The 27,993-nt window shown below is 36.2% G+C and overlaps 1 protein-coding gene across 3 annotated transcripts; it reads left to right on the forward strand.

Annotated features, from left to right (window-relative positions):
- Positions 1-5,094: 5,094 nt before the first annotated feature.
- LOC130550070 (NACHT, LRR and PYD domains-containing protein 3-like) lies at positions 5,095-25,272 on the forward strand. Of its 3 annotated transcripts, none has more exons than XM_057327415.1 (11): positions 5,100-5,748; positions 5,944-5,998; positions 6,151-6,306; positions 9,163-9,210; positions 9,362-11,171; positions 11,929-12,102; positions 15,126-15,299; positions 18,800-18,973; positions 21,650-21,823; positions 22,469-22,642; positions 24,270-25,272. In XM_057327415.1, the coding sequence occupies exons 2-11, from the start codon at positions 5,968-5,970 to the stop codon at positions 24,448-24,450; spliced, it is 3,096 nt and encodes a 1,031-aa protein (XP_057183398.1). In that variant the 5' UTR covers positions 5,100-5,748; positions 5,944-5,967; the 3' UTR covers positions 24,451-25,272. The 3 variants fall into 3 exon arrangements, with proteins under 3 accessions (XP_057183399.1, XP_057183398.1, XP_057183397.1); XM_057327414.1 differs by having other exon boundaries at positions 5,101-5,748; positions 5,910-5,998; XM_057327416.1 differs by lacking the exon at positions 21,650-21,823 and having other exon boundaries at positions 5,095-5,748; positions 5,910-5,998.
- Positions 25,273-27,993: the final 2,721 nt, after the last annotated feature.

Here is a 27,993-nt window from a genome sequence, read left to right on the forward strand (position 1 = left end):
ATGGAAAATCCTTTCAGTGTCAAAGTATTACTCAAAGGATTGAGAGACATTAGCTTGTGAAACAGTGACAACAGTTTACAGTGCCTCAGTGTTAGATTTTATTATTCAGTGGAACCCAATTAGAATTTTATGAGGTTGCACATGTATTGCACGCTAAAAAGCATTACTGTTATATGAAAACAACAGCATTAGAAACCAATAAAATGCTGAAACTGAATATGTTGAAACCTCACGTATTCTGTGTACTTAGTGTAATTAGGTCTTGGACTTAAAGAATTCTATATGAACACTATAAAAACTACATGTATAATAACTATATAAAATCTGTTTTAATGGCTTGTGTGTAGCATACAGCATGTTCATGATGGTTCCCACAAACATTGCAAACTTCAGCTTACAGCCTTTAAAAAAACGATGACATCGTAATTGTAGATCTCACTACCGGAACATACAGAATTTCTCTACTTACAGATTCATAGATCGTGGTCTACTGTATCACTTAAACCAAACCTTTTCACATTAATTTCCCCTGTAAAAAATTCTAATTGAAATAATATACCTTCATATTGTGCATCTGTTTCTCATTTAGTTTACAGAACGAAAATGTCCCAGAGTTTTAGGTTCTGAGAAACTTGCCAGTGTAGATGGACACTGTTGGTGAGTGCACTGTTTGCTTTAAGCGGCATCAGTGGACTCTCGCAGTGCAACCGAATTACAAGCTGCCAAAACGTTAGGGACCCCTGTGAGCAAAGAAACAATACAGCTTTTGATATGAGATCAGGAAACACCACAAAGGAAAATAAATGCTTCCATTGCTTTTAAAGAGAAGGGGAATGTCTCCCCCTCTTCTACATATGTTCTTAGTTTGATCCCTCGGACAAACCTCAGCCTCTGGACATAATGAATTTCAGATGTCAAAGACAAAGGCAAACAATGAAAGCTCCGCTGGACCCAATCAGGAGGTTCTTGGAGGTTCCTCCTGAGAATTGTTACTCCTACAAGTCCTCTTCTCCCCTCTCTCTCCTCCACGTTTTTCTTCCTCTCCGGCCTCCCCCTTTCCGTAGCCTACATGGAGGTTTGAAACCCCCAGGGTGAACATTATTGCTCTAATGCATAGGGCCCCTCTGTTTCAGACCTCAAAACATCACAAGCTGCACTTTCTCATAACCTGTCTCAGTCAGATCGATATGAATGAGTCTTTTTTTTAACAAAATGATGAGATATACTGAATGGATAGTGAATGATAGAAAGGGAAAACACAGTCTGATAACCCGAAACTCATCACGTTGGTAGTTTACCCCAACACTAATATCTAATGTGTGCTGAAATGGTGTTTCTTTTCCAAAACTGTGCAGGTGGGAATTATTTTGTTTGGATAGAGTATTGCATGGCTTTTCCTCTCTGAAATATATAAGGAATATCAGAGGTGGGAAGTACCTGAGTAACTGACTTTTTGGAAAAAGATATTTCACTATGTTATAAATAGCACACTGTAAAACTTTGCTGTAGTTTTTGAAGCAGGTTTGCCAGTAACTTACTGTAGATTTAATTACTACTTAATATACTTTCCAATTACTACTGTTTTTAATTACTTTAATCAAAATTAAAACACTTTGTTTTCTGTAAAAATATTAAAAACTTCTTAAATTATGATACATTTAAATAACAAGAAAATTGACCCAAGATATTTAGTCTTGTTTTATGAAATAAAAATATATAAACTAGGTAAGTTTATGCTTAAAACAAAATTGTACATTAAATTTACAGTAAGTTACTGGCAAACCTGCTGCGAAATTACAGCAAAGTTTTACAGTGCATATTACTGTATACTTTTTACTCCACTACATTTCATCAATACATTTTTATGTGTTGTTCTACCTTTAATACTTAAGTACTTTGTACATTAAAAGTCTACTTTCTTACTTTTCCTCAAGAACAAAATGAGTACAATTTTCATGTACTTGTAAAAGTGTAAACAAAGCCCCAAGCTCTGAGGAAGAAAACTAATGGAAAATCCTTTCAGTGTCAAAGTATTACTCAAAGGATTGAGAGACATTAGCTTGTGAANATGACAACTATCTAGCACTTTGTTTATATTGAAGTGTGTTTATTACAGATAAGAAGGAGAATATCACATTCTTGCAGCAAACTGATGGTGATAAAGATGTAATCCAGTCCAGACTGCATTACAAGACCTTCAGACCCAACATGAGGCTCTGCAGATACCAGTCACAAGCTTTGATTTATTGGGCTTGTTACATTTGTGTTTTTTATTTTCAATAATGTCGTGAGCTTTGTATGTATCAAACCACATACGAAAGACCGGAACGGGATTGATGAGACTTGAGTTTTCCAGCTTTTGCATGTGACGTTCGGCATAAAGCCTACAGTGTAAATTGCAAATAATCCACTGTATTGTACACATTTATTTATTGATATTCCGATTATTTTACCATATCCACTTTTTTATTTTTATCAGTTTGCCACTGTCAAACTACCCAAGAGTTTTTTGTGTGTGTAAGTGAAGTGATTAAAGACGACACACAAACAGATTCTCACATACAGGCAAAATCTGTTGTTGTTTATCTTTGTCTATTTCCTGAAAAACCTGTTTTTAGTAGTTTTCCTGAGGTGTGCGGAGTTATTTTTCATAAGAAACACAACAACAGTCTTTATATGGAAATACAAGAATGAATGGAATTTTGACTGATCTGTTCAACAAGACAGAAGAAAGATCTTTGCATGCTAAGTTTATGTACTCTGCAAAGATTTAACCCGCATACTAAATTCATGCGTTTGGGGGTGGGGGGGTTGGAGTGGTGGTCTTGTGTGCACGTGCCTTGTCACCTTTTGCGTGTCTTGTCACCACTGAGTTTGCATCCTTGGTATGTACGTGTTTCTTATGAAACATTCCAGTTTAGGCAGAAACTGTTTTTTCAAGATCTGAAAAAAACACACATGACAACATGTAGAAGTAAACAATTAATTTTACTCCATGTCATTAGTCCAAATCATGACATATCATAACCATCTAACCCTTATATATATTATATATATATATATATAAAGAGTGATAAAGAGGGTGTTGTGTTATTGTCATGGCTCTGCTTCCTTAGTCATGTTTTTCTTGGTCCTGTAGCAGAGCCATGACAAAGTCTTTGGTTATGTGTGGAGAGAAACATATTGTTGTCCATTTGACAATAATGTACGTTCTCTCCAGTGTCTTGTCATTGACCCCATTCCTCTCGTTTCCTCGTTATCCTTCCCTGAGTGTTTCATTACCCACACCTGCCCCATGTCGTTATCCCTTGTTTGTCTTACCTATATATACCCTCATGTTTCTTTGTCCTGTGTTCGGTCGTTGTGTTCGGTCGTTGTGTACGTACGGTGTACTGTGGTCTCGCGTGTTCTTGCTGGTGTTGCTACCCATGGTCCTGTTCCTTGTCCTGTTCGTGTTTTGTGAGTTTTGTTCATAGTATTATTTAAGACGTTTGGTCGTGTCTTTTAGTTTAGTTTTACTGTTCTTGTTTTCATTTTGCCCCCTCGTGGGAAGTCTTTTGTTTTCTGTTTGTTTCTTAGTTTAGTTCCTGTTTGATACCCCCTCGTGGGTTTTTCCTTTGTTTTGTTCATTTAATAAATATTATCTGTTAACCCCTTCACTGCCTGCCTGCTATTGGGTTCTTTCTGCCAGTTCATGACAGTTATTACTTTGTGAACTGATTTATATTACAGATTAGTGTTATGTCTGTCATATCCTCAGAGACAAATTAAATATGCTTAAACCTTTTCACTAATAAATAAATTAGACATGAATAATCAGCGTATGAATCTCAACAATGGTGACAATCAACAAAATAAAACTTCATGCTGCAATGCATGCTGGGTAACGTCATAGTACAAAACTCATTCATGATTCCCAGCATGCACTGCAGTTGATCTGTTTATCTGAATATGTTTGATGATTGTCACCATTGTTGAGGTTTGTATGATGAGTGTTGATGTCTAAGGGTGTCAGTAAAACATTCTTTATTTTGACACAATCCTTGTGCATTTATGAATTGAAACATTCTCATCAGTAAGAAAAGGATCAAACTCGTTCTTATTTACAACAGCTTCTGTACTTTATAATTAACTGACACCTATTAATAAAACCAACTCCAAACTGACCTTTTAAAGATCTCTTTTTAGTCAATGCGCAAGTGTTATTTCTGAAACACACACAAGCACTGACAGAGAAGTTAACTTAAAAGAAGCCAAGAGTCAAGAGCCCAACTAAAGCAAACACTCATCACCATAATGGTAGTTTAATCACTTGCTAATATTGTTTTAGTAAAGTGAACACTATTATAATAAGCTAACTTAAGTAATGATTTTGAGTCAGAAGTACTTAATTATATTTGATCAGTAACAACAATTATTATTGAGTTCTACTAACTTAAAATTAAAACACTACTTTACTTAAAAATAGTGATGTAATCGGTCTCCTCATTTTTTTAAAGTAAGTAAAGGCAACATTTTTTATTACATTTCACAGTTTGACAGAGCAGTTGATGTTACTAATTAAAGTTCAGTCTACTTAGAATTTAATGCAATGCCCTTTTATATGTTGGATGAGCTGAACATTTTAAGTTCTCTTTACTCAAGTATCAAATACACATTACTTAACTTTTTTAAGGTAATCGGTTACCTCAAAATGTTTAAGTATACTCAACTTGTCCGGGTTAAAATGTTTCAAGTGTGTTGCTTGTCTGCTGTTTCTCTCTGTGACTGTTTCTGCAAATGAGTAGTGTGTTTGGTATTTAGCATCAATCCATTCACAGCTCATAAACAATAGTTCTTTTTTTTCCATAAAACAAGACTAAATATCTTAGGTCACTTTTCTTGTTATATAAATTTTAATTATTTGTTTCTAGAAAACAAGAGAAAAATGCTCAGGAAGAAGTCTCTTCTTGCTCATTTTGAATCTCAAAAGTCAAAGTGTTTTAACTTTGATTAAAGTAAAGTTTTACTCAAATTGAAAACAGTACTAATAGGAAAGTAATTAAATGTGCATTAGGTTACTGGCAAACCTGCTGCAAAACTCCAGTTTTACAGTGTATATATGGCTGTAAGGTAACAGCGGAAGGCTTTTCTTACCTGGCTTCAGCTCTGAGGTCAAACCCCTCACATCTAAGAGATTTGAGTTATAATCTCACAAGAGTCGCAAGAAAGAAGATGCTTTTTGCTCTTTTGGAAGATCCACACTACAGACGGGACAAACACTGTCTTATGCAGGTAAGATGTGTGTGCAGGATGTGATGTGTTTGAAGCTTGATGCCATGGATTTACTCGACATTGTGTCAGCTTGAGTTGAGCCGAATCACACATTGAAGTCATCATGAAATCAAAAATGTCACATTACTGTACGTCACGTCAGGGCTATATTTCAACAGTTTTTTGCTCTCTTTTTAACTTAACAGAAGAGAAAATGTAAATATTAACTCGACTCTTTGTCTTGAGCCAGTGAAATATCAAAACACGTCTTACAAACAAACATTACAGTTGTGCATTTTAAGACAAAACAATGGCACGGCTCTATTTTAAGACATGTCAGTGCAAGCAGTTTTCAGTTTAGACAGCCCATTCCGTATAGGAACCAGAGATCCTGAAAAGCCAGTTTTAGTTGTTTTCTGAGATAACACACACACAGTCTTTGTGTATAAAAGCAAAGTGAAAGGAATTCTAGTTGCTCTGTTCAACCTGACAGGAGTAAGTAATTTTTTATGGTTACTAAATATTACAACAAGGTTACTGACCTATATTTAAGTAGGTTGTTTCTAGAGTTTTAGAGAATATTGAGACATGAATCACATATTTTTCTGCTTATTTACGAAAAATCATAAATTAAGCACTAATTTTTCTCCTTTAAGCATGATTTTCAGTTTTCCTCATGTTTACATGCAGCTGTTTCAAATCTAGTGAAGGACGATGGCATCTGCTCAGTCTCAGGAAACACTGGGTGAGTTTTAAGAACACAATCTAAAAAGATTTAAGTGTCATTTAAAACCAGATGGACCGATTTCAGTTAGAAAACAAGTAAAAGGAACATAAAGACGATTCTCAAGTAAATTATTCTCTTTGGAATTTAATACAATTTTCTCTCTGCTTCAGTGCAAGATGCTCCAGTCCAGATGGACAGCTCTTCTTCTCACACAGGACTCAATGTTGAGATGAAAGCTGATAGAAGTGCAACTTTAAATGCTCCTGTACTTACTGGAAACACCATATCAGGACCAGTAAACATCAACTACATCTCAAACCCTGCAGGTAATGTGAAGAAGTGTTTCTGTTACTCTTAACTGAGTCATAAAGATAAGTCAACAGTCTTTTATTACCAGTAAATGAAAGTGATATCAGTTTCTCACCATGATGTTGTACAAATAATGCAAACAAAAATAAAAAAATGTAGCTTTATTTGTGTCTGCCTGTCAAACATTGTGTCTGCTGTCAAACTGCCGTAGCGATTATAGAATGTTCATTTTAGGGTGAGCTCTGCTTTTAATACCCCGACAATAACAATAAAGTATTTGTAAAAGTAAAAGTATTGAAAAAGCCAACAGCTCGTAGCTTGATTCTCTGTTCTTGTATTGTGTGCTTATCTTGAAAGAACATTATAGTGTGGTATTATCTTGATGTGAAGGAAGATCTGTGATAACAATGGTGAAAAACAACAAAAGAAAACCTCATGCTGCAATGCATGCTGGGAGCATGAATGAGTTTTGTACTATTATGTTACCCAGCATGCATTGCAGCATGAGGTTTTCTTTTGTTGTTTGTCACCATTGTTGAGATTCATACACTGATTCTTCATGTCTGTGTGATTCTAAACTCTCCTGTAGTTTCAGTTTTTATTTGCATCACGTATCTTTCTCCACATCAAAATTACACCACGCTATACTGTTCTTTCAAGATAACCACACAATCCAGATGAGATATGTAAATCAAGCTATGAGATGATGGCTACGTCAACAACAAGCACCATTTGACTGGATTCTTATTGTCATCGGCAAAACAAATGTACTTTAAAAGCACACAGTTACAGAATGCCACAATAAATCCAACATTTTAAACATCTAGAGTCGAGAGCACAACTCAAGGAAACACTGATCACCATGATGGTGAGTTTCAACAATTATTAAGTGTTAACCCGCCCATGGGCCCTGTGCATGTTAAGGGTTAAGTGTTTTTTATTTGAAATACATGCCCATCCCTGACAATAACTTATTCTCAGTAATGGTGTTTGTATCTTTTTCATGTTACTATGTATGTGTATGTACATGTATGTATGTATGTGTTTCTCATGGAAGTCAGTAAGATGTCAGTAAAAAAGCAGAAACTGTTTTAAGACCGACGAGACAAAGACAATGTCACAATAGATACGTATATAGAGTTATGGGTGATTCTGTAATTGGAGATACATTCATATTAATTTAAAAAAGTTGAGGGGAAAACTGGCAGAAATATTACCGGTGTCTTAAAAATCAAATAAATTCTCAACTGCCAAACACAAACTACTTACTTTTTGAACTTTGAAGAAACAGATGTTTAATACATACTGTCAACAATGTTACTCTACCTTGGCAGAATTGACATTTTTAATGGGATACTTCACCCAAAAATGAAAATTCTGTCATCATTTACTCACCTTCAAGTTGTTCCAAATCTGTATAAATTTATTTGTTCTGATGAACACAGAGAAAGATATGTGGAAGAATGCTTATCACCAAACAGATTTTGCCCCCAGGGGCGTAGCAGCCATTTTAAAAGTGGGGGGTGGGGTGGGATGGTCAGCTGTCAGGTGATGTGAATCTCAAAGGCCAAACAAATGATGCACATAATGTACATGTTCATATAATAAATTCTATATAGAATACCATTTGCCATTTTAGAACACCCTAGTAGCAATTTTGGGAAAATGCCATGATAGCAAATAGTCTACCATAGTAATTGGAACACACTGCCTTTACCATAAAACCATTTTTTTAAAGAATTTGAACATGAAATGAAATTATATATACATGTATATATATATTTAATTCCTTAAAACATTGGCAAGTAGTCACAATTAAGAAAACACTGCCTCGTCAATAGTCAAATCTCACCTGTATACATTCTGGAGAGGTCGAGTTACTGTCCTCCCCTCTCTCTGTCAGTGAGGTGACAGCCTGCCTTTCCTACAGGCCGGTTAAAGTTAAGAACATAACGGTAATGAATTAAGTACTTAACAGGGGCAGACTGACCAGTAGGACATTCTGTCAAAGTCCAGAAAGGCCATCCCACCGACGTGACCAGGGGAGGTCCGGCCATCTGGATTATCGGAACTTTTCCCGGCGGGCCGCTAATGTAGTGTGCCGTCTTGGACGCACGGGCGGGAAAGAAGGACGATATTAACACGAATGCATGCAACGTGAAGACATCATCTAACGCAATAACACGGGCTGACGCAATCAGACTTGGCCAACAACCCTTCTCCCCGTCGACAAAAATGGTGAAGGGACAATGTGTGCCAAAAACTCTGGGGCCGTTTTTGCTTCCCAGTCCGCCCCTGGTACTAAATATGATAAAGTAATACTTGATGACACAGCATCGTGACTACTTGGTATCGAGATACTTCAGCTGGTATAGTATAAGACATGTTTATGGTACCGTGACAACCCTGGGCTGAATGTTACTTCACTCAAATCTAAGTAACAAACCAGAGAACACGGGCTGAAATATAGGCGGTGGGTCAAAAATAGTGCGGGGGACAGAATCCCCTGTTTCTAAAAGTGCAGGGGGGCGTGCTACGCCTCTGCTTGCCTCCCATAGTAGGAACAATTACTTTATCATTTGTTTTGTTCTGTTGAACACAAAAGAAGACATTTTGAAGAATGTAGGACAGCAAACAGTTCTGGGGCACTTTTGACAACCATGTATTTTTTCCTACTATGGTTGTCAATGGGGGGGCAAAATCTGTCTGGTTAAAAGCATTCTTCCAAACATTTTTCTCTGTGTTCATCAGAACAAATACATTTATGCAGATTTGGAACAACTTGAAGGTGAGTAAATGATGACAGATGACATTTTTGGGTGAAGCTACGTTATATATGTTTTTCATTCTGTATTCTCCTTTTCTCTTCACAGGGCAACAAGAATCCTCAGAGACAGCTGGAAAACACACAGAAAAACAAGGTGCAGCAGCCATCTTTACAGCTATTTCACAAATCATTTTGGCACTGGGTATAATTAAACTAAATAAAAAGATCATACAGTGAAATACCCGAACCAGGACGGATTTTAAAAATGTTTGTGCTCCCTCATCTTTTCTCTGTTCCTTAAACAGATGATTTATTGCTGCAAACATTTTTGAAAAGTCACAAATCCAACATGAAGGAAAAGGCAGAGCATATTTTTGATGTCAAAAAGGAAGAAGAAACTTATCTCAAGGATGTTTTCACGGAGCTCTTTATCACAGAGGGTGATATTAAAGGAGTGAATGAAGAACATGAGATTATACAGATGGATGAAGCTTTCAAGAGCAAAAAGCAACAGGACAGACCAATCCACTGCAATGATATCTTCAGTTCATTGAGAAAAAATACGACAAAGAGAAAGATTGTTCTGACCAAAGGCATCGCTGGCATCGGAAAAACGGTCTCTGTGCACAAGTTCATTCTGGACTGGGCTGAAGGAAAAGAGAATCAGGATATAGACGCCATGTTCCTGCTTCCATTCCGGGCGATCAATTTGATTAAAGAAGAAAAGATCAGTCTACATCAGTTTCTGAGTAAATTTTATCCGGAGTTGAAAGAAATTGAAAAAACAAATGTATATAAGAAGTGTAATCTTGCATTTATCTTTGATGGACTTGATGAGAGTCGACTGCCTTTAGATTTTGAAAGTGAAATGGTGACTGATGTTGATGAAAAATCAACTGTGGATGAATTGTTCACAAGTCTCATCAAAGGTCATCTGCTTCCATCAGCTCTTGTCTGGGTGACCTCACGACCAGCAGCAGCCAATCAAATCCCTTCAGAGTATGTAGGTTTGTTCACAGAGGTGCGAGGATTCACTGACCAACAGAAGGAAGAGTACTTCAGAAAGAGAATCAAAGATGAGTCTCAGGCCTCTAGAATTATCTCACACATCAAGACATCTCGTAGTCTCTACATCATGTGCCACATTCCTGTGTTCTGTTGGATCACGGCTATTGTTCTTCTGGAAACTCTCATTGAGAACAACACAGAGGACATTCCCACAACACTCACTGAAATGTACATCCACTTCATACTAATACAGATGAACATGAAGAACAGGAAACATGATACAAAAGTCGAAAGAAACCATACTAAGCTGTTGGGTTCAAATAAATCAATGGTTTTAAAATTGGCCAAGCTAGCTTTTGAACAACTAAAGGAAGAAAACACAATGTTCTATGAGGAAGAGCTGAAGAAGTGCGGTATTGATGTGAGTGAAGACTTGACTGAGTCCACAGGAATGCTCACCGAGATCTTTAAGAAAGAAGCTGGACTTCATGAGGTGAAGACTTTCTGCTTTGTGCATCTGAGCGTTCAAGAGTTCCTCGCTGCGCTACATGTGTTCTTCAATTACCTGAACAAGAACCTGAAGGAGCTTAAATTTTTCTTAAACCACAAATTTAGGTTCTGCTTAAAAAAAATCCTGCGAAACGTTACTTTGCATGAGCTACTAAACAATGCTGTTGCTAAAGCAATGCAGAGTGAGAGAGGACATTTAGACCTTTTTTTGAGGTTTCTTCTGGGCATTTCACTGGAATCCAATCAGAAACTGTTGAATGGCTTGTTTAGGCCTGAGAACAGCACAGAGAGCATCAGAAAAGTTAAAGAACACATTAAACAATTACAAAACCACAACATCTCAGCTGAGGCTTCAGTCAACCTGTACTACTGCCTACTAGAGCTAAAAGATAAATCATTACACGAGGAAATCCAGCGGTACCGGAGTTCAGGCAGAGATTCAGGAAGAGAACTCTCAGCTTCAATGTGTTCAGTGTTGACTTACATACTGCTGATGTCAGAGGAGGTGATGGATGAGTTAAACCTGAATATGTACAAAACATCACCTGCAAACTACACGAGACTAATCCCAGCTGTGAGATGCTGCAGAAAAGCCATGTGAGTATTTTTTAATTAACCATATAATGGATTTTTAATAATTGAGATGTTTAATTCATACCAACCAGTAGCAAACGTGTGTTATATATCTGCCTCCACACCTCTCAACACGAGGGCGTTGTCATCAGAATTCTGACTTGTGGGTGTCTGCACACCTGCATCTCGCTCATTCGTTTCTGGTAAGTGTTCAGCACATCTATGTGCAGAGATCATGACAGAATTTGCCTACTGACTGTTTAGGGCGGTCATTTGATTAAATCCGGTCTGTGGCTTTAGGCTTTAAAGGAATAGTTCACTCAAAAATTAAAATGTTGTCATAATTTGCCAATGTCCAATGGGAGGCAATGGTGACACAAAACAGCTTAGTTACAAACTTTCATGAAAATATCTTCATCTGCGTTCAGCACAACAAAGAAATGTCTACAGGTTTGTAACAACTGGAGGGTGAGCAAATGATGACAAAATGGCTTTTGTGACAGATTATGACTTTGTAACTCACATGTGTATTAGCAGTAGCAAAGCGTCATAATTGCTCTGAAGCAGCATCAGGTCTGTTTCCACCTTGCTAAAATGTACCTTGACTGTCATGGCTGAAATGACTTCAGCTGAAGAGAGGAAGTCGATCATCAGGGATTTTCATTTACGTTTTTTGGTTCTTGGTCACAACTGGACAATATTCCCACACATAAAAAGGAAATCCTACATACTCCGTGCTGCTGACCATCTGACACACACTTTGTTTCTGTCCTCTGTTTAGATTGAGAGACTGTGATCTCACTGCTGAGTGCTGTGAAAGTGTATCATCAGCTCTACAGTCATCAAACTCTCCTCTGACAGAACTGGACATGAGTGACAATCATCTACAGGATTCAGGAGTGAAGCTGATCTCTGATGGACTGAAGAGCACAAACTGTAAACTGGAGACACTGAGGTATTTAACATATCTACGTGTCATAGATACAATCTACATTTTGTCTCCTTGGAATTATAAGGTTGTATCTGACATTGTCAAAATTGAGATATTCACGTGACTTATTTTCATCATGTAATATTGTTTCTTACATTGTACATTGAGACTTAATTAAGAAAACAAAAAGGTTTTATCTACAAAGTCAAATGGAATGCAAAAAAACTTTGAAGCTCTTTATCGCAAAACCTCTAAGAATGAGGATAGAACCTTATAATTCTTAGGCAACAATGTGCATTCCATGATCAGTGTCTATATTTATACATCTAGATGTTTGTTCTGAGGTGCTAAAATGGAACTGAACACCAAAATCAAATAAAACATCAAATTAAATAATAAAATATCAAATAAAACAATAAAACAAAATAATACAGTCTTTCAGATGCACTCAAAAAATGATTCTTTGGTTGAACATGATTCAATCATGGACAGTGGTTCCACTTGTTTGAGTCGTGTTTTCTCAACATGAAATGAACATGTAGCAAGAACATAAATGAATCAAGTAACCTCAACATGAAATTAACATGTAGAAGAACAAATCACCATTATTGTGATCAGTGTTTGCTTTAGTTGGGCTCTTGATTCCTCTTTTAATGTCTGATGTTCTGTGCCTATTGAAATCGTCTTGTTATATATTTGTTGCGGCAAAGACAACGAGGGTCCAGCAAGATCCAGTGTAGTCATTGTGAAGTTACTGGGGTTGATATGCTGTTCATGAGGTTGTTGTGTTATTGTTAACATTATGTGATGTTCCAGAGGAGAAATATATAGCTGAATCAATTAGACATGAAGAATCTGTGTATGAAACTCAACAATTGTGACAATCAACAAAAGAAAGCTTCATGCTGCAATGCATTCTGGGTAACGTCATAGTACAAAACTCATTCATGACTCCCAGCATGCATTGCAGTTGATCTGTTTATCTGAATTACTTTGATTGTCACCATTGTTGAGGTTTGTTGATGTTTAAACGTGTTGATGAAACTTCGTTTATTTTGCCCCAGAAATGTTGCATTTGTGCAGAACATATCAATCAATGATCAATATTACTGTAACACACTTGAAAAAGATTACCACAAGCGTGTGATTCAGGTGGGTTCTTTATTTCGCCAGCACATTCACGAGCATTCTAGAGATCTCGTTACAGCGTTATCTCTCACAACAACCGACTCGTGCCTCTCTCTATACACTCGTCAGCTAACTCTTCTTCTCCTCTGGTCTACTCCAGGAGTCTCTGTCTTGCTGTTGCCACCTAGTGGACATTCATTACATCTTTGTAGGCCCCATTATGAATGTGTGCTTGTCCCGAATTATCAAACATCAACAATCAAACTACAAGTTAAACAAACATTGCCAAAATAAATATTTGGGGGGGTTAACTCTTTGTGCGCATTTAAACAGATTAACACCTACTCTTTGTTCGCATTTAAACAGATTAACACCTATTCTCTACATTTCTCCACATTACTATAAATTTAATGCCGCTTTTTTTTATATAACACACCAAGAAAAAGACAAACAACTATAACTGTCCTGTTTACTTTCTTTATGCTTTACATGTGCTTTCATGAAACACATTCACAAGCATTGAAAGAGAACAGGAGAGATGGAGAAACTGACTTAACAATGTCAAGAATCACGGTCCCAACTAAAGCAAACACTGATCACAATAATGGTTTGATGAAATTTCATTTTTTCAACATTAATTGCGGGTGCAAAGTTATTTTGATTCAATGCCATTAACATTGACAAATCAATCATTTTTAACATTGATTTAATGGTTGCTTGGTATCAGGCTATTAGAGTTTAGTATTCTGTTGTGTTGGCATTTTAAACAGTTTATGTGACGTCTGTTTTAAGAGTTGTGCAGAAGAGTATCTTGTTGGGTTTACTTGATTCAATCATGTTCTCTCTACATGTTAATTTCATGTTGAGAAAACACGACTCAAACATGTGGAACCACTGTCCATGATTGAATCATGTTCAACCAAAGAGAGCTTCTTTTGTTTGAGCTAGAAACCTATACAATCGTGTTAAAAGAAAATGATTTGTTCATGTAAGTTGAACAGCATCAAAGAATCATTTTTTGAGTGCATAAGAGAACTGGATCTGAGCAACAATCACCCAGGAGCTAACGGAGTGAAGCTGATCTCTGATCTATTGAAAGATTCACACTGCAGACTGCAGAAACTCAAGTATGTTGGACAGTAAGAGTATAACTGAGTATCATCAGCGTACAGATGGACACTCCATATTTCTCAAAGATAGTTTTTTAAATATGTATGTATATAAAAAGTAGTTTTTGTCCAGACTGTAGATGCAGTTGCACATACAGTAGTTAATACTGAGTAGCTAATTGCATATTGCGGTGTATTTCTAGGAAGCTGATGCTGCTGTAGACAGCAATAGACAGTGTAGCAATGAGAGTGACAACAATGAAGAACATTGTAGAAAACTATTTGAAATAAAACAGTTTTAAGTATTGTTAAAATAATATATTGTTTAAATAAGTAAACGGCACTAAACTTGCTGCTTTGCAGACCAATTTTATTCATGTCCCCAACAATGTCAAAATCAAACTTACACCCTTGCAGACAACCGATACGATCAGATTCATCCGTGCAGAGGAGCAGTGCCAAAACACAATAAGCATAAAGAAAATATCTACACAAGTACTCTGTGATAGAAATAGAAACAGATACAAACAATCAATTGTATGAAGGATCTGTTTAAAATGAATGTAGATTAGCTGAAATAATCTGTTTTTGATTAATTTGATGAGAAATCTTTGAGTTCCTATTAAAATCTTCAATAGTGTTGATTTGTGATTGTAGACTTGATCTGAGCTCAGTTTGTGAGATTGTTGAGATCTTCTCTAATACAAATGTGACAATTCTCACCATCAAATGAAAAACAGACAACTAGAACCCATGCCCAAAAGAGAATATTTTCCTCACACAGACACTTTGTTTCTGTTCTCGGTTTAGATTGTTAAACTGTGATCTCACTGCTGAGTGCTGTGGAAGTGTATCATCAGCTCTACAGTCATCAAACTCTCATCTGACAGAACTGGACATGAGTGACAATAACCTACAGGATTCAGGAGTGAAGCTGATCTCTGATGGACTGAAGAGCCCAAACTGTAAACTGGAGACACTGAGGTATTTAACTGATCTGTGTGTAAAAATGTAATGCACATCTCCAACTGCAATAAAATAGAGGTCACAAGTATGAAGGTTTATAGTTTCTTAAAACAGTTTCTAAGAATTGTAAAGTTAACTGCTTTGAATCTGGAAACGTTTGATGATCTGTGTTGCCATGAATATAGCCTGAGATGCTGGAATGGCGTTAAGAATGAATGAAACAAACAAACAAACTGATCATCTGTGTAATGTCATGTATTCATATTGATTTATTATGGTCTTTTTCTGATTACATCTGAGGAATCACATATAGTCAAAACCATAAAACAAACCGTCAACATCCTGCTGTCAAAAAGACAAAGTGACAGTGAAATAAACAAGTAAATATCAGCAGTGTTGGGGGTAACGCGTTACAAGTAACGTGCGTTAAGTAATAAGAGTACTTTTAAGTAACGAGTAATGTAACGCAGTTACTTTATAAATTTACATATCAATACTCGAGTTAATTTTCAGTTTAATCATTGATTTATATGAACATTTTTTTAACTGCAGAAGTGAAATTCTGAATTAAAAGTAGTGTAGACATGATCGCTCATGATTGCGCAGAAACAGTCGCTAGTCAGACGTGTCTGCAGTGCTCCGGCTTTGTTTTTGTTAAGCAAATCTGGCAACCGTTGACACAGCGATGGGAGGCCAGAGCTCAGATGCGGACCTATAGTGTGGCCACACTCGCCACCATGGACAAAATCAGTGTTGCCAGATTGGGCGGTTTTGAATTTGATTGTGCGGGTAATAATTGGATTGGGCGGGTGGACAAAATTTGGGTGGATTTGGAATCAGTTTGGCGGGTTTGAAACATGTACATTGTATAGGCTTATTATTTAACAAAACCCAAGTGTGAGTGTACTCCATCCAATTAGTAATCGTGACGTTACTAAACACGCCCACTGAAGAGGTGGCAGGCAGCTCGCAGGCCAGCCCGCGGCTTTTAGCCAATCACGAGTGATAGTTTGCCACCGCCAAAGACAGTTTTGCAACCGCCAAAAAAGAAGCAGCAGCCAGCACTCAGCGGGAAATATAAACAGTCAATATGATTCTGAAAAGTTGCGTTCAGCTGTGTCCTTCAGCATCCTGTCAAGTTACAACCGACACCCTGTTACTGTTCTGCATTTAAAGGTAGGCTTAAGATCTCCCTCTCTCTGTCTGTCTGTCTCGCTCTTACTTACACACCTGTTTATAATGAGTCAAATGTAGTAATAATAATAGTTAAAATATTAATATTTGAAGTATAAAGTATAATTTCAATACATATTGTTGAACTCGTTATTAACGAATTGGGTATGTAAATGATCTTTAAACTAAATCTACACTGTAAAAGTGCATTGTGTGTGGTGTGAGGCGGGGCCATGGGCCATAGATCTGAACGTCTTATGTTGTCATTTTGTTACCGTGGTTCCGTTGCTGCTGGTGTATGTCGCTAGCCATAGTTTTGGGGATGGAAACCTTCAACTCTATCTGGGAACACTGGACAAAATGCCTGCAAATGCCGGTGTTGTGCCGAAAACACACTCCCCGCCAGATTCTGCACCCCCTTCAATAACACGCTCTCCGATTGGCTAATTCTAACCCCTCCCCACACCCAATCCTAATCCTAACCCCTCCCCTAACACCTAATCCTCACCCTAACCATTGTGGGGAGGGGGGGTGCATAATCTGGCAGGGAGTGTGTTTTCGGCACGACACCGGTCATGCTCAATAGACAACTTTCAGATCGTGAGATTAGCACGAGTCACGAGTCGCAACAGCAATCAATTGTCCTCCAAATGCCGGTCATGTTTGGAAGATAACTTTCAGATCGCGAAATTACCATGACAAGTCATGACACGCAACAGCAATCAATGGTCTCATGCCTCATGAATGTAAACATAAGCTGTGTTCGAGTGCTTGTGGCGCTGCACGCACAGACAGATCTGCAGATGTAAATGGGCGTGGTCACTGTTAGAAGAAGGGTTGTGGAGTGGGCGGAGCACGGGAGAAAGAGAGGATACAACTCATCTGTTAGTCTCTTCACCAAATACCAGCATATATACAACATAATATGTTAAATGTCATTTTCCCCGCAAAATAATATTATATAATATTAGTAATATATTATATATTAGATTAATCATAATTTCGTATAACACTATCGAGTTGTTTTGGCTCAACGAAGTGCTCAGCAATGCCAAGAGGATCTGTCATAACCCTTATATATTACTTTAAAAAAAAAAAACCACCCATATTTGCCGGCCAAAAATCCTCCTTTTCCCACACACTGTTATACGACTGGAAACTACTCTGCCGTCCCAAAAGCTCACCGGCGCCATCTTGTGCAACTAGCTGCGCTGTCAAAACACAATAAATATGGAGAGTGACGCCGAAGTTATCAGTGTCAGCAGTAGGCAGAGCTCTGATGAGGTGGAGGACTACTGGTCAGGAAATATTTGAAATGTGTTTTGTAAAACAAATAAAGGTGTTCCAGGCTATATAGGATTGTTAAATGCATTACAGTGTTAAACACTAGAGAACAGCAAAGTCTGTAAAAGCGTTGAGCATCAGTTAGGTGAGAAAAAGTAGTGCAAAAGTAACGCAAAAGTACTTTCAGTTACTTTCCACAAAAAGTACCCAAGTAACGTATTTAGTTACCTTTTAAAAGTAACTTTCCCCAACACTGAATATCAGCAGGGATTTTGAGAGGTGGCGATAAGTCCAAAAGGACTGAAGACTGACACTGAGATGTGTTTTCTTCTGAACAGGTTAAAAAACACGTGTTGTGTGATTTATTTAAAAACTTTTGTATTTTCATTGGGTCACATCAAAAGCAGCAGGTCTATTACTTGTTCAAATGAGCTTTCCTGTGGCTCAGTGGTTAGAGAATGGCGCTAGCGATGTCAAGGTCATGGGTTCGACCTCAGGGGATTGCACATAGTCAGAAACAAATCTATAGTACAATACAATGCAAGTTGCTTTGGAGAAAAGCGTCTGCCAAATGTAAAAGTAAAAGACCTTTATAAACATTGTATAACTTGTAGGACGTACTTCTTACTGTCATGTTGATGTGTGTGATCATGGTGCAGTGATCACAGTCAACCCATTGGATCAGATTCATCCGTGCAGAGGAGCAGTGCCAAAACACAATAAGCATAAAGAAAATATCTACACAAGTACTCTGCAATAGAAATAGAAACAGATACAAACAATCAATTGTATGAAGGATCTGTTTAAAATGAATGTAGATTAGCTGAAATAATCTGTTTCTGATTAATTTGATGAGAAATCTTTGAGTTCCTATTAAAATCTTCAATAGTGTTGATTTGTGATTGTAGACTTGATCTGAGCTCAGTTTGTGAGATTGTTGAGATCTTCTCTAATACAAATGTGACAATTCTCACCATCAAATGAAAAACAGACAACTAGAACCCATGCCCAAAAGAGAATATTTTCCTCACACAGACACTTTGTTTCTGTTCTCGGTTTAGATTGTTAAACTGTGATCTCACTGCTGAGTGCTGTGGAAGTGTATCATCAGCTCTACAGTCATCAAACTCTCATCTGACAGAACTGGACATGAGTGACAATAACCTACAGGATTCAGGAGTGAAGCTGATCTCTGATGGACTGAAGAGCCCAAACTGTAAACTGGAGACACTGAGGTATTTAACTGATCTGTGTGTAAAAATGTAATGCACATCTCCAACTGCAATAAAATAGAGGTCACAAGTATGAAGGTTTATAGTTTCTTAAAAATGTGTATAACTTGTAGGACGTACTTCTTACTGTCATGTTGATGTGTGTGATCATGGTGCAGTGATCACAGTCAACCCATTGGATCACATTCATCCGTGCAGAGGAGCAGTGCCAAAACACAATAAGCATAAAGAAAATATCTACACAAGTACTCTGCACTTTTATATTTTAAACATTAAAAATATAATGTTCTTCATAAAGTTGTATTTTGTCTCAGACGTTTCTCCTAAATTGCATACGAGAAATAGAAACAGATGCGAAGCTATTGTTAAACTATAAAATTAATGTAGATGATAAATTATCAGATTTTTGTATTAATTTGATGAGAAATCAAATTAATTTGTACCCGCAAATGAAAGGCTCAAAACACTGTTTCCAAACATTTGTCACTTACTGAATATTTGGGCGTATAAATATGAATTAACACTTTGTCTGCAATGCACGTAGTTCGTTAAACTGAGGTTTGCGCAGTATGGTACTAAAATAATAATAAAGTAATAACCTACAACCAAAATCACCGCATAGGCCTATAGCAAGCAAGGCGCAGACTTTCGGAACGTGTCATTCTCTGCATTGAAAGCCAGTGCGCACGTCAGGAGGATAAAGAAAGACAGAAAAGTGCCAAGAGAAAGGGACTTTTTGAAATGGTATGCTTTATCGCATTCCTTCTTTACATGCAGTAAATAAAGTAACTTTATTGGTAGTTTTTGGTAATGAACGTGTTGTATTCCCGTTTGTAAAAAAAACCTAAATGATTATTATCTAGTAGTTTTAAAAATAGTATTGAGGCAAGATATGTTCTCTAACTGGACTATTGGGATGGCCTGAAGAGCCCAAACTGTAAGCTGAAGATACTGATATATTTATTTAACAGATCTATGTATAAAAATGTAATGCACAACTCCAATTGCAATAAAATAGAGGTCATTATTTCTATATTTATACAGCTGCAGAAAAAAATGAAGAGACCATTCCTAATTTTCATTTCAAATCAGCATTTCAAGATTTATGGTCATTCTAGTTTTTGTTGAATTTCAATTAAATCAAACCTCAGGAGTGACACTGTAAAGTCATCCAGCAGCAATGTGAAAGAATGACAGCATGACACAGGAAAACTGTGATTAACATCCAGATCATCACATAAAAATACATTTAGAATTTTTCCTAAATATACGTAGAAATATGACTGTTGTGTTGCCTAAAAGTGAATATGAACTTGTTTTCTTTGCAGTATTTGAGGTCTGAATAAAAAGCATCTTTTCTGTTATTTTCACCTGTTTCTCTAGTTTTCATTTTCTGCAAATAAATGCAAATAGAAACAATATTATATATTTTTTGTATATTTATATAATTTGGTAGAAAAAATGTCTGTAGTTCACAGAATGAAACAAAAATGATCACTTTACATAAACACATACCTATAAATAGTACGATTTAAAATCAGGAAAAAGGTCTCTGAAAGGGTCTATTCATTTTTTCATGGCTGTTTGTTCTGTGGCCTGTTGCACGAAGCGAGATCAGAGTTGCAGAGTTCGTTTCAATGAATCAGTGATTAGTACTGTGTGCATACACATGTACTGTAAGGTCAGGCGTTTTATTTTATGTTTAATTTATGTTTTAATGGTTACATTTTAACACAATACATTTTTACAGGTTCACAATGCGGATGAAACTGTTTAAAAACTCAAAACAGATTAAAATATACATTTAGGAAGATTGGTACATGAATAAAGACAGGTCAGATATACATAAAAGCCAAAGACTAAATAGAAAAGATTAAAACTAAAAAGATAAAACAACTCCATAAGATCCTGGCAGCAGATTAAAATAAAAGTAAAATTTATTGTCCCTGGGTGCATATTGTAATATATGATTGTATTTTTCCCGAACATTATTTCCAACTGACGTGCCCCTTCTTATAAACACTAAAGAGTTAACTGTGATAGGGATGCATGATAAATCATCGGGCGATAAATGGTCATTTTTAATGTTATCGTAGTAGCCGATTTATAAATCATTTCCTCTGGTTAAACCACGTCAGCTGCAGGCTGCTCACAGTTAAAATCAAGTGCAGTGCTGTCTTTCTGTCATGATCATTCACTTACTGTTATTATCAAAACATTGGTGATGTAGGTACAGCATGTAAATATTTATGAATGTGTAAATTATAGGAACAAAAGCCAGCCAGCATATTGTTTGCTGTCTGAATGCTTTCTGTCTTGAGACCTGTTAGACTATTAACAACACTTTTCTGGGTTGCTCTGGAAGAACATCTACAATTTGTTTATTAAATAAACATTATACCAAAAACGTTTACATTTTAAAGTATCTTTAACTAGTATAAAGTAAGCTTGGTACATGATTTTCAGGGAAAGAGAACTAATGGTTACCTTGTTTTCTGCAGTCAATGTTTTCAAATGAAAGCAGTTGTCCACTTTTGACCTTTTGTTTCAGTCTCAGAAAATGTTATATTAATATTTAGATATATAGAATATTTAGATCGCAAACAACTAAAATATGAACCACACTCAGAAAGAGAATATTGTCCTCACACTGAAGTTGTGCTTCTGTCCTCTGTTTAGATTGTACGGCTGTGATCTCACTGCTGAGTGCTGTGGAAGTGTATCATCAGCTCTACAGTCATCAAACTCTCCTCTGACAGAACTGGACATGAGTAACAATAACCTACAGGATTCAGGAGTGAAGCTGATCTCTGATGGACTGAAGAGCCCAAACTGTAAACTGAAGACACTGAGGTATTTAACTGATCTGTGTGTAAACATGTAATGCACATCTCCAACTGCAATAAAATAGAGGTCACAAGTATGAAGGTTTATAGTTTCTTAAAACAGTTTCTAAGAATTGTAAAGTTAACTGCTTTGAATCTGGAAACGTTTGATGATCTGTGTTGCCATGAATATAGCCTGAGATGCTGGAATGGCGTTAAGAATGAATGAAACAAACAAACAAACTGATCATCTGTGTAATGTCATGTATTCATATTGATTTATTATGGTCTTTTTCTGATTACATCTGAGGAATCACATATAGTCAAAACCATAAAACAAGCCGTCAACATACTGCTGTCAAAAAGACAAAGTGACAGTGAAATAAACAAGTAAATATCAGCAGTGTTGGGGGTAACGCGTTACATAATAAGAGTACTTTTAAGTAACAAGTAATGTAACGCAGTTACTTTATACATTTACATATCAATACTCGAGTTACTTTGTTTTTCAAGCAACTCAAGTTAATCTGAGCTCAGTTTGTGAGATTGTTGAGATCTTCTCTAATACAAATGTGACAATTCTCACCATCAAATGAAAAACAGACAACTAGAACCCATGCCCAAAAGAGAATATTGTCCTCACACTGACACTTTGTTTCTGTCCTCTGTTTAGATTGAGTGTCTGTGATCTTACTGCTGAGTGCTGTGGAAGTGTATCATCAGCTCTACAGTCATCAAACTCTCCTCTGACAGAACTGGACATGAGTGAAAATGACCTACAGGATTCAGGAGTGAAGCTGATCTCTGATGGACTGAAGAGCCCAAACTGTAAACTGGAGATATTGAGGTATTTAACTGATTTGTGTGTTAAGAGTAAAACAACAGTTTTGAGTAAAAATTAGTATTACTGATTTGTATACAAAAATGTCTAAAAATAGTAAACACAAAATATAGCAGTCAAATCTATCTAATCGTGACCCTGCCTGTGAAAACCCAGCGAAGACATTTGTGTGTGTTTGCTATTTTCTACATAAAATCATCATAGACAGAATAAAGAACATGACTGAGTACGGCCATGTCAAAGATTTCTTACATTTTGGTCTCAGAAAATCATGTTTTTGAGAAAATCCAATTTAAAGACAAGCACATATTTAAAGCTGAAACACACTTGAACCATAATTATCAAAAAAAAATAAATCACATTAAAGCTGAGATACTTAGTGTTGTAAAATAGGTCTATTTATTATTATGTGCATGTACAGAAAGCATTAAAACATTAAAACAAATGGGGGATACCACAAGAGCTTGATTTTAGCTCAATTAACAAAAATGATTTGTATAATTTTATTAGTAATATAAAATATAAAAATAAAATTCCCTGTCAGACTCGTCCAAGAAAAAGTCTTGTTTATCATCATGTGCTCCTCTCGCTTCATGCCGAGTCGAAGTCCATTTACGGAAGTCATGCCACTCGGTAGCCGAGTTCGCAACACTTACTTGCAGCTATTTCAGTCTTAGCGACCAGCCGTTTCTGATATTTTGGCTGATTATTTTGAAAAATATTCACACAGACAGAAGAACGCGGCTAAAGGCACAAGTTTCATGCCTTGCACCACACTGACCTGAATTTTGCTTGTGCGATTTAATATTTTGGTCTGTTTTAATTTTATAATGGTAAAAAAGTAGTTTCTGAAACTAACGATACGAGAATCATCAGGTGTTTTTGGGCCTAAAGTAAACAAAGAGACAATCAAAATCAATGTTTGGGAAGCCCGGTTCCCGTATTTTTTTGTCTATCACTGTAAAAATAAAACCGTAAAAAAACGGAAGTTTTCTGTCAGCTGGAGCGACAGAAATATACTGTAAAATAAATTATAGGATATAATGATATATAATAAATTGTTTTCCCCGTTTTTCTTGGAAATTTGCTGTCTTTTTCGGTAATTTTACAGTTATTGAAATTTTTTTTAAATTAATGTGGAAAATAAAGCTTGAAAGAAAAAACTGAAATTTTCTGGGAAGCCAGAAATAAACTGTGAATTTTTTCTCAGTAAAATGACAAGTTTTTCTTGTAAATTTGCGGTATGTCAAAAATACATTAGAAATCTGTTAAAAAAATAAAATTCTGTTTTGTTTTTTTAGATGGAAAATCTCGAAAGAATAATAATAGAAAAATTTGGTAAAATTACGCTTTTTCCAGTGTAGTGTCAATAAAATCATTAATTTCAGAATTTATCATGTAAATATAAAAAATAAATAACATTTTGAATACTATATCTTGAAGGTTGGGTTGTGATGAGTCATTTACAGCAATAAATACAAAATGCACATTTATTGTCATTTTTATGTAGTTTCTTGAAAATACATTTTGTGACTTTAGCTGCAAATCACAGGTGGGGTCACAATTTAGGGCACTAAAAGACGTTTAGGTCATCAGATCATCTCACCTTCACTGTTCATGTGTGTGTTTGTAGATTACCTCACTGTAAGGTGACAGAGGAAGGCTATTGTTGTCTGGCGTCAGCTGTGAAGTCAAACCCCTCACACATAAGAGAACTGGATCTGAGCAACAATCATCCAGGAAATGAAGGAAAGAAGCTGCTCTCTGATCTACTGAAAGATCAACACTGCAGACTGGAGAAACTCAGTTTATAGGGGTAAATTCCTGACATGTGGGAGGTCTTTTTAGATTCTGAAATGATCATGAAGGAACTTGCCCGATTATTTCAGGTATTTATTACCTTCCTTCTGCCACAATTCTGATGTCATTTCTCCTCATTCCACTCCTCCCCTAATCGAACTGACCTCGTGTCATTCAGTTGTGTATTGTGGAGGGCTTTAGCTCAGAGCTCGAACCAAGTCTCTGGACCAAACGCTTGTCTGTTGTGCAGGAAGATGCTCTGAGAAGCGACTTGTTTTCAAGCAGATCTCTCTCTCTCAACACCAAAGTAACAAAGTGAGATGTGTTAATCTTCACACATATATGTCTACATGTACAGTGTATAGGAAGGCCTATATGATATATAAAAAATGCAAACCATGTATGAAGATATACAGTAGGTGGATTGTGTGGATCTCGCATCAAAGCTTAATGTGAGCAAACATGGAATTCAGGTGACATGATAAACAGAAACAATGAACAATGACTGAACACTCTTTTCCAAAAACAGCAGACAGGTAACACACTTAATGTAACATTTTCAACAGAAAGATCATTTGGCCCGGTACTTACATTAGTTATTTTGAGAGAATACCTAACACAGAGAGAATATGATTTCCTTAACATTAAATAATTATTAAGTGAAAGGTAATGACGAATAATTGCTCCAAATATCCATTGTGTTTATATTGTGGTGTATAGTTGCCACCTACTGTTGTTTGTTAAGTAATGTTGACCCCTATCTTGTTTCTTTTGGCATTATGTTTATATTTTATTAAAAACTTAATTACTATAAAAATATATAAATAACTTATTTAGACGGATGTAAGTTTTTATTCTGTAGGATGTTTGAGACACCAAAACACTTCTAGTTTAACATGCAATATCCTAACCCAAACAGAAAACTTTTTCCAGCATTTTAAAATGTCTCCACAACTGCAATTAATGTTGAAATCCGGTAATCCTCAGTCAAGTTTATTGTGTTTAAAGTGTAAAACACCTGCTGTCATTGAGACTAATAATATTTAATGTCCCTTAAACCAGCAGTTTCCAAACATTTTCCTCCTATAGTGCTCCTCGTGTGATATATTCTGTCATGAAATGTTATACAACTGTGGCCTCTTGGCGCCATCTGGGGGAACACAAAGGGGATTGCAGCACCCATTTTGACTAATGCAAGCCCTCATACAAACATGTGGACAGCAGGGGATTCAAAGTAAAACATCATTTCCGCCAAGTATTGTATTGTCACAGTTTTAACTATTATATCTAAAAGAGTAGCTTTATAAAATAGCTTGATTAAATTAAATTAAACTACAGTACTTTAAAAATAGCTACTGTACAGTTTACAATAAATACTGTGAATTCATATTATAATCATGAGTTTCTTTTAGGTCTTTTAATGATATAATCCTGAGGCAAAAGGAGAGGTATTAGATTAAAGCAGAACTTTAACTAAACCGTTTTTTTACTTTAGTATGTCATAAACATGAGCTCGTGAGAACTGTGTGACACATGTGCTTCTTTTGCATGTAATGAATCTGTCCTCAGCTCTGATAATGATATGTAAGTTTGTGAATGAGGCTAATGAATGACGCTCATGGGCTTTCCAGACAAGAAGATAAACGGTTTGTTATGTGATTGTTGACTGATTTTGATTGATCATCCAGCCTGTGAGGTTCATGTATCTTATATTTACATTTAAACATCAGAATACAGTTCCATTTTGTTTCTGTGAGTATAAAAAATAACAGTATTTATAATAACTATTAATGACACATGACAGGACCACGGCGAGAGAAACATGACAGACACACAAAGACGGAAATGTCTTTGAAGGGCTTTCTCTTTATGACCACCATGTACCCATCCTCTAATGGCTACTTCCAGCAGGATAATGCACCATGTCACAAAGCTCGAATCATTTCAAATTGGTTTCTTGAACATGACAATGAGTTCACTGTACTAGAATGGCCCCCACAGTCACCAGATCTCAACCCGATAGAACATCTTTGGGATGTGGTGGAACGGGAGCTTCGTGCCCTGGATGTGCATCCCACAAATCTCCATCAACTGCAAGATGCTATCCTATCAATATGGGCCAACATTTCTAAAGAATGCTTTCAGCACCTTGTTGAATCAATGCCACGTAGAATTAAGGCAGTTCTGAAGGCGAAAGGGGGTCAAACACCGTATTAGTATGGTGTTCCTAATAATCCTTTAGGTGAGTGTATTCTGTCATGAAATGTTATACAACTGTGGCCTCTTGGCGCCATCTGGGGGAACACAAAGGGGATTGCAGCACCCATTTTGACTAATGCAAGCCCTCATACAAACATGTGGACAGCAGGGGATTCAAAGTAAAACATCATTTCCGCCAAGTATTGTATTGTCACAGTTTTAACTATTATATCTAAAAGAGTAGCTTTATAAAATAGCTTGATTAAATTAAATTAAACTACAGTACTTTAAAAATAGCTACTGTACAGTTTACAATAAATACTGTGAATTCATATTATAATCATGAGTTTCTTTTAGGTCTTTTAATGATATAATCCTGAGGCAAAAGGAGAGGTATTAGATTAAAGCAGAACTTTAACTAAACCGTTTTTTTACTTTAGTATGTCATAAACATGAGCTCGTGAGAACTGTGTGACACATGTGCTTCTTTTGCATGTAATGAATCTGTCCTCAGCTCTGATAATGATATGTAAATTTGTGAATGAGGCTAATGAATGACGCTCATGGGCTTTCCAGACAAGAAGATAAACGGTTTGTTATGTGATTGTTGACTGATTTTGATTGATCATCCAGCCTGTGAGGTTCATGTATCTTATATTTACATTTAAACATCAGAATACAGTTCCATTTTGTTTCTGTGAGTATAAAAAATAACAGTATTTATAATAACTATTAATGACACATGACAGGACCACGGCGAGAAAAACATGACAGACACACAAAGACGGAAATGTCTTTGAAGGGCTTTCTCTTTATGACCAGTGTTGGGTGTAACTAGTTACTAAGTAATTAGTTACTGTAATTTAATTACTTTCCCCTTGAAAAGGTAAAGTAAGGGATTACTGTTATTTTTTCTGTAATTTAATTACAGTTACTTCTGATGTAATTAAACTAAATACTTTGTGTAATGTGTATGTGCAATAGTGGAATTGACATCAAAATTCAAAGTCTAACTTTAAAATCCGTGCTTCAATGTATAATTCTCACATTTGTAATACTTTGGTCAGTTAATAAGAGTACTTTATGTAGTTTAATATTATTTATTTGAATGAATTAAATTCATGTCTATCCTTCAATCACTTAACTAATCAAGGTTGATGTAGGATATAGAAAGTAACTAGTAATAAGTAACTAAATACTTTTTGGAGAGAGTAATTTGTACAGTAATCTAATTACACTATTGGATATGTAATTAGTAACTAGTAATTAATTACTTTTTCAGAGCAACTTACCCAACACTGTTTATGACATTATAGAAATCAATAAAATACTGTACAGTGAAAGAGTGAAAGCATACT

This window comes from Triplophysa rosa, unplaced genomic scaffold (genome assembly GCF_024868665.1).
Source record: "Triplophysa rosa unplaced genomic scaffold, Trosa_1v2 scaffold22_ERROPOS151950, whole genome shotgun sequence".
NCBI lineage: Eukaryota > Metazoa > Chordata > Actinopteri > Cypriniformes > Nemacheilidae > Triplophysa > Triplophysa rosa.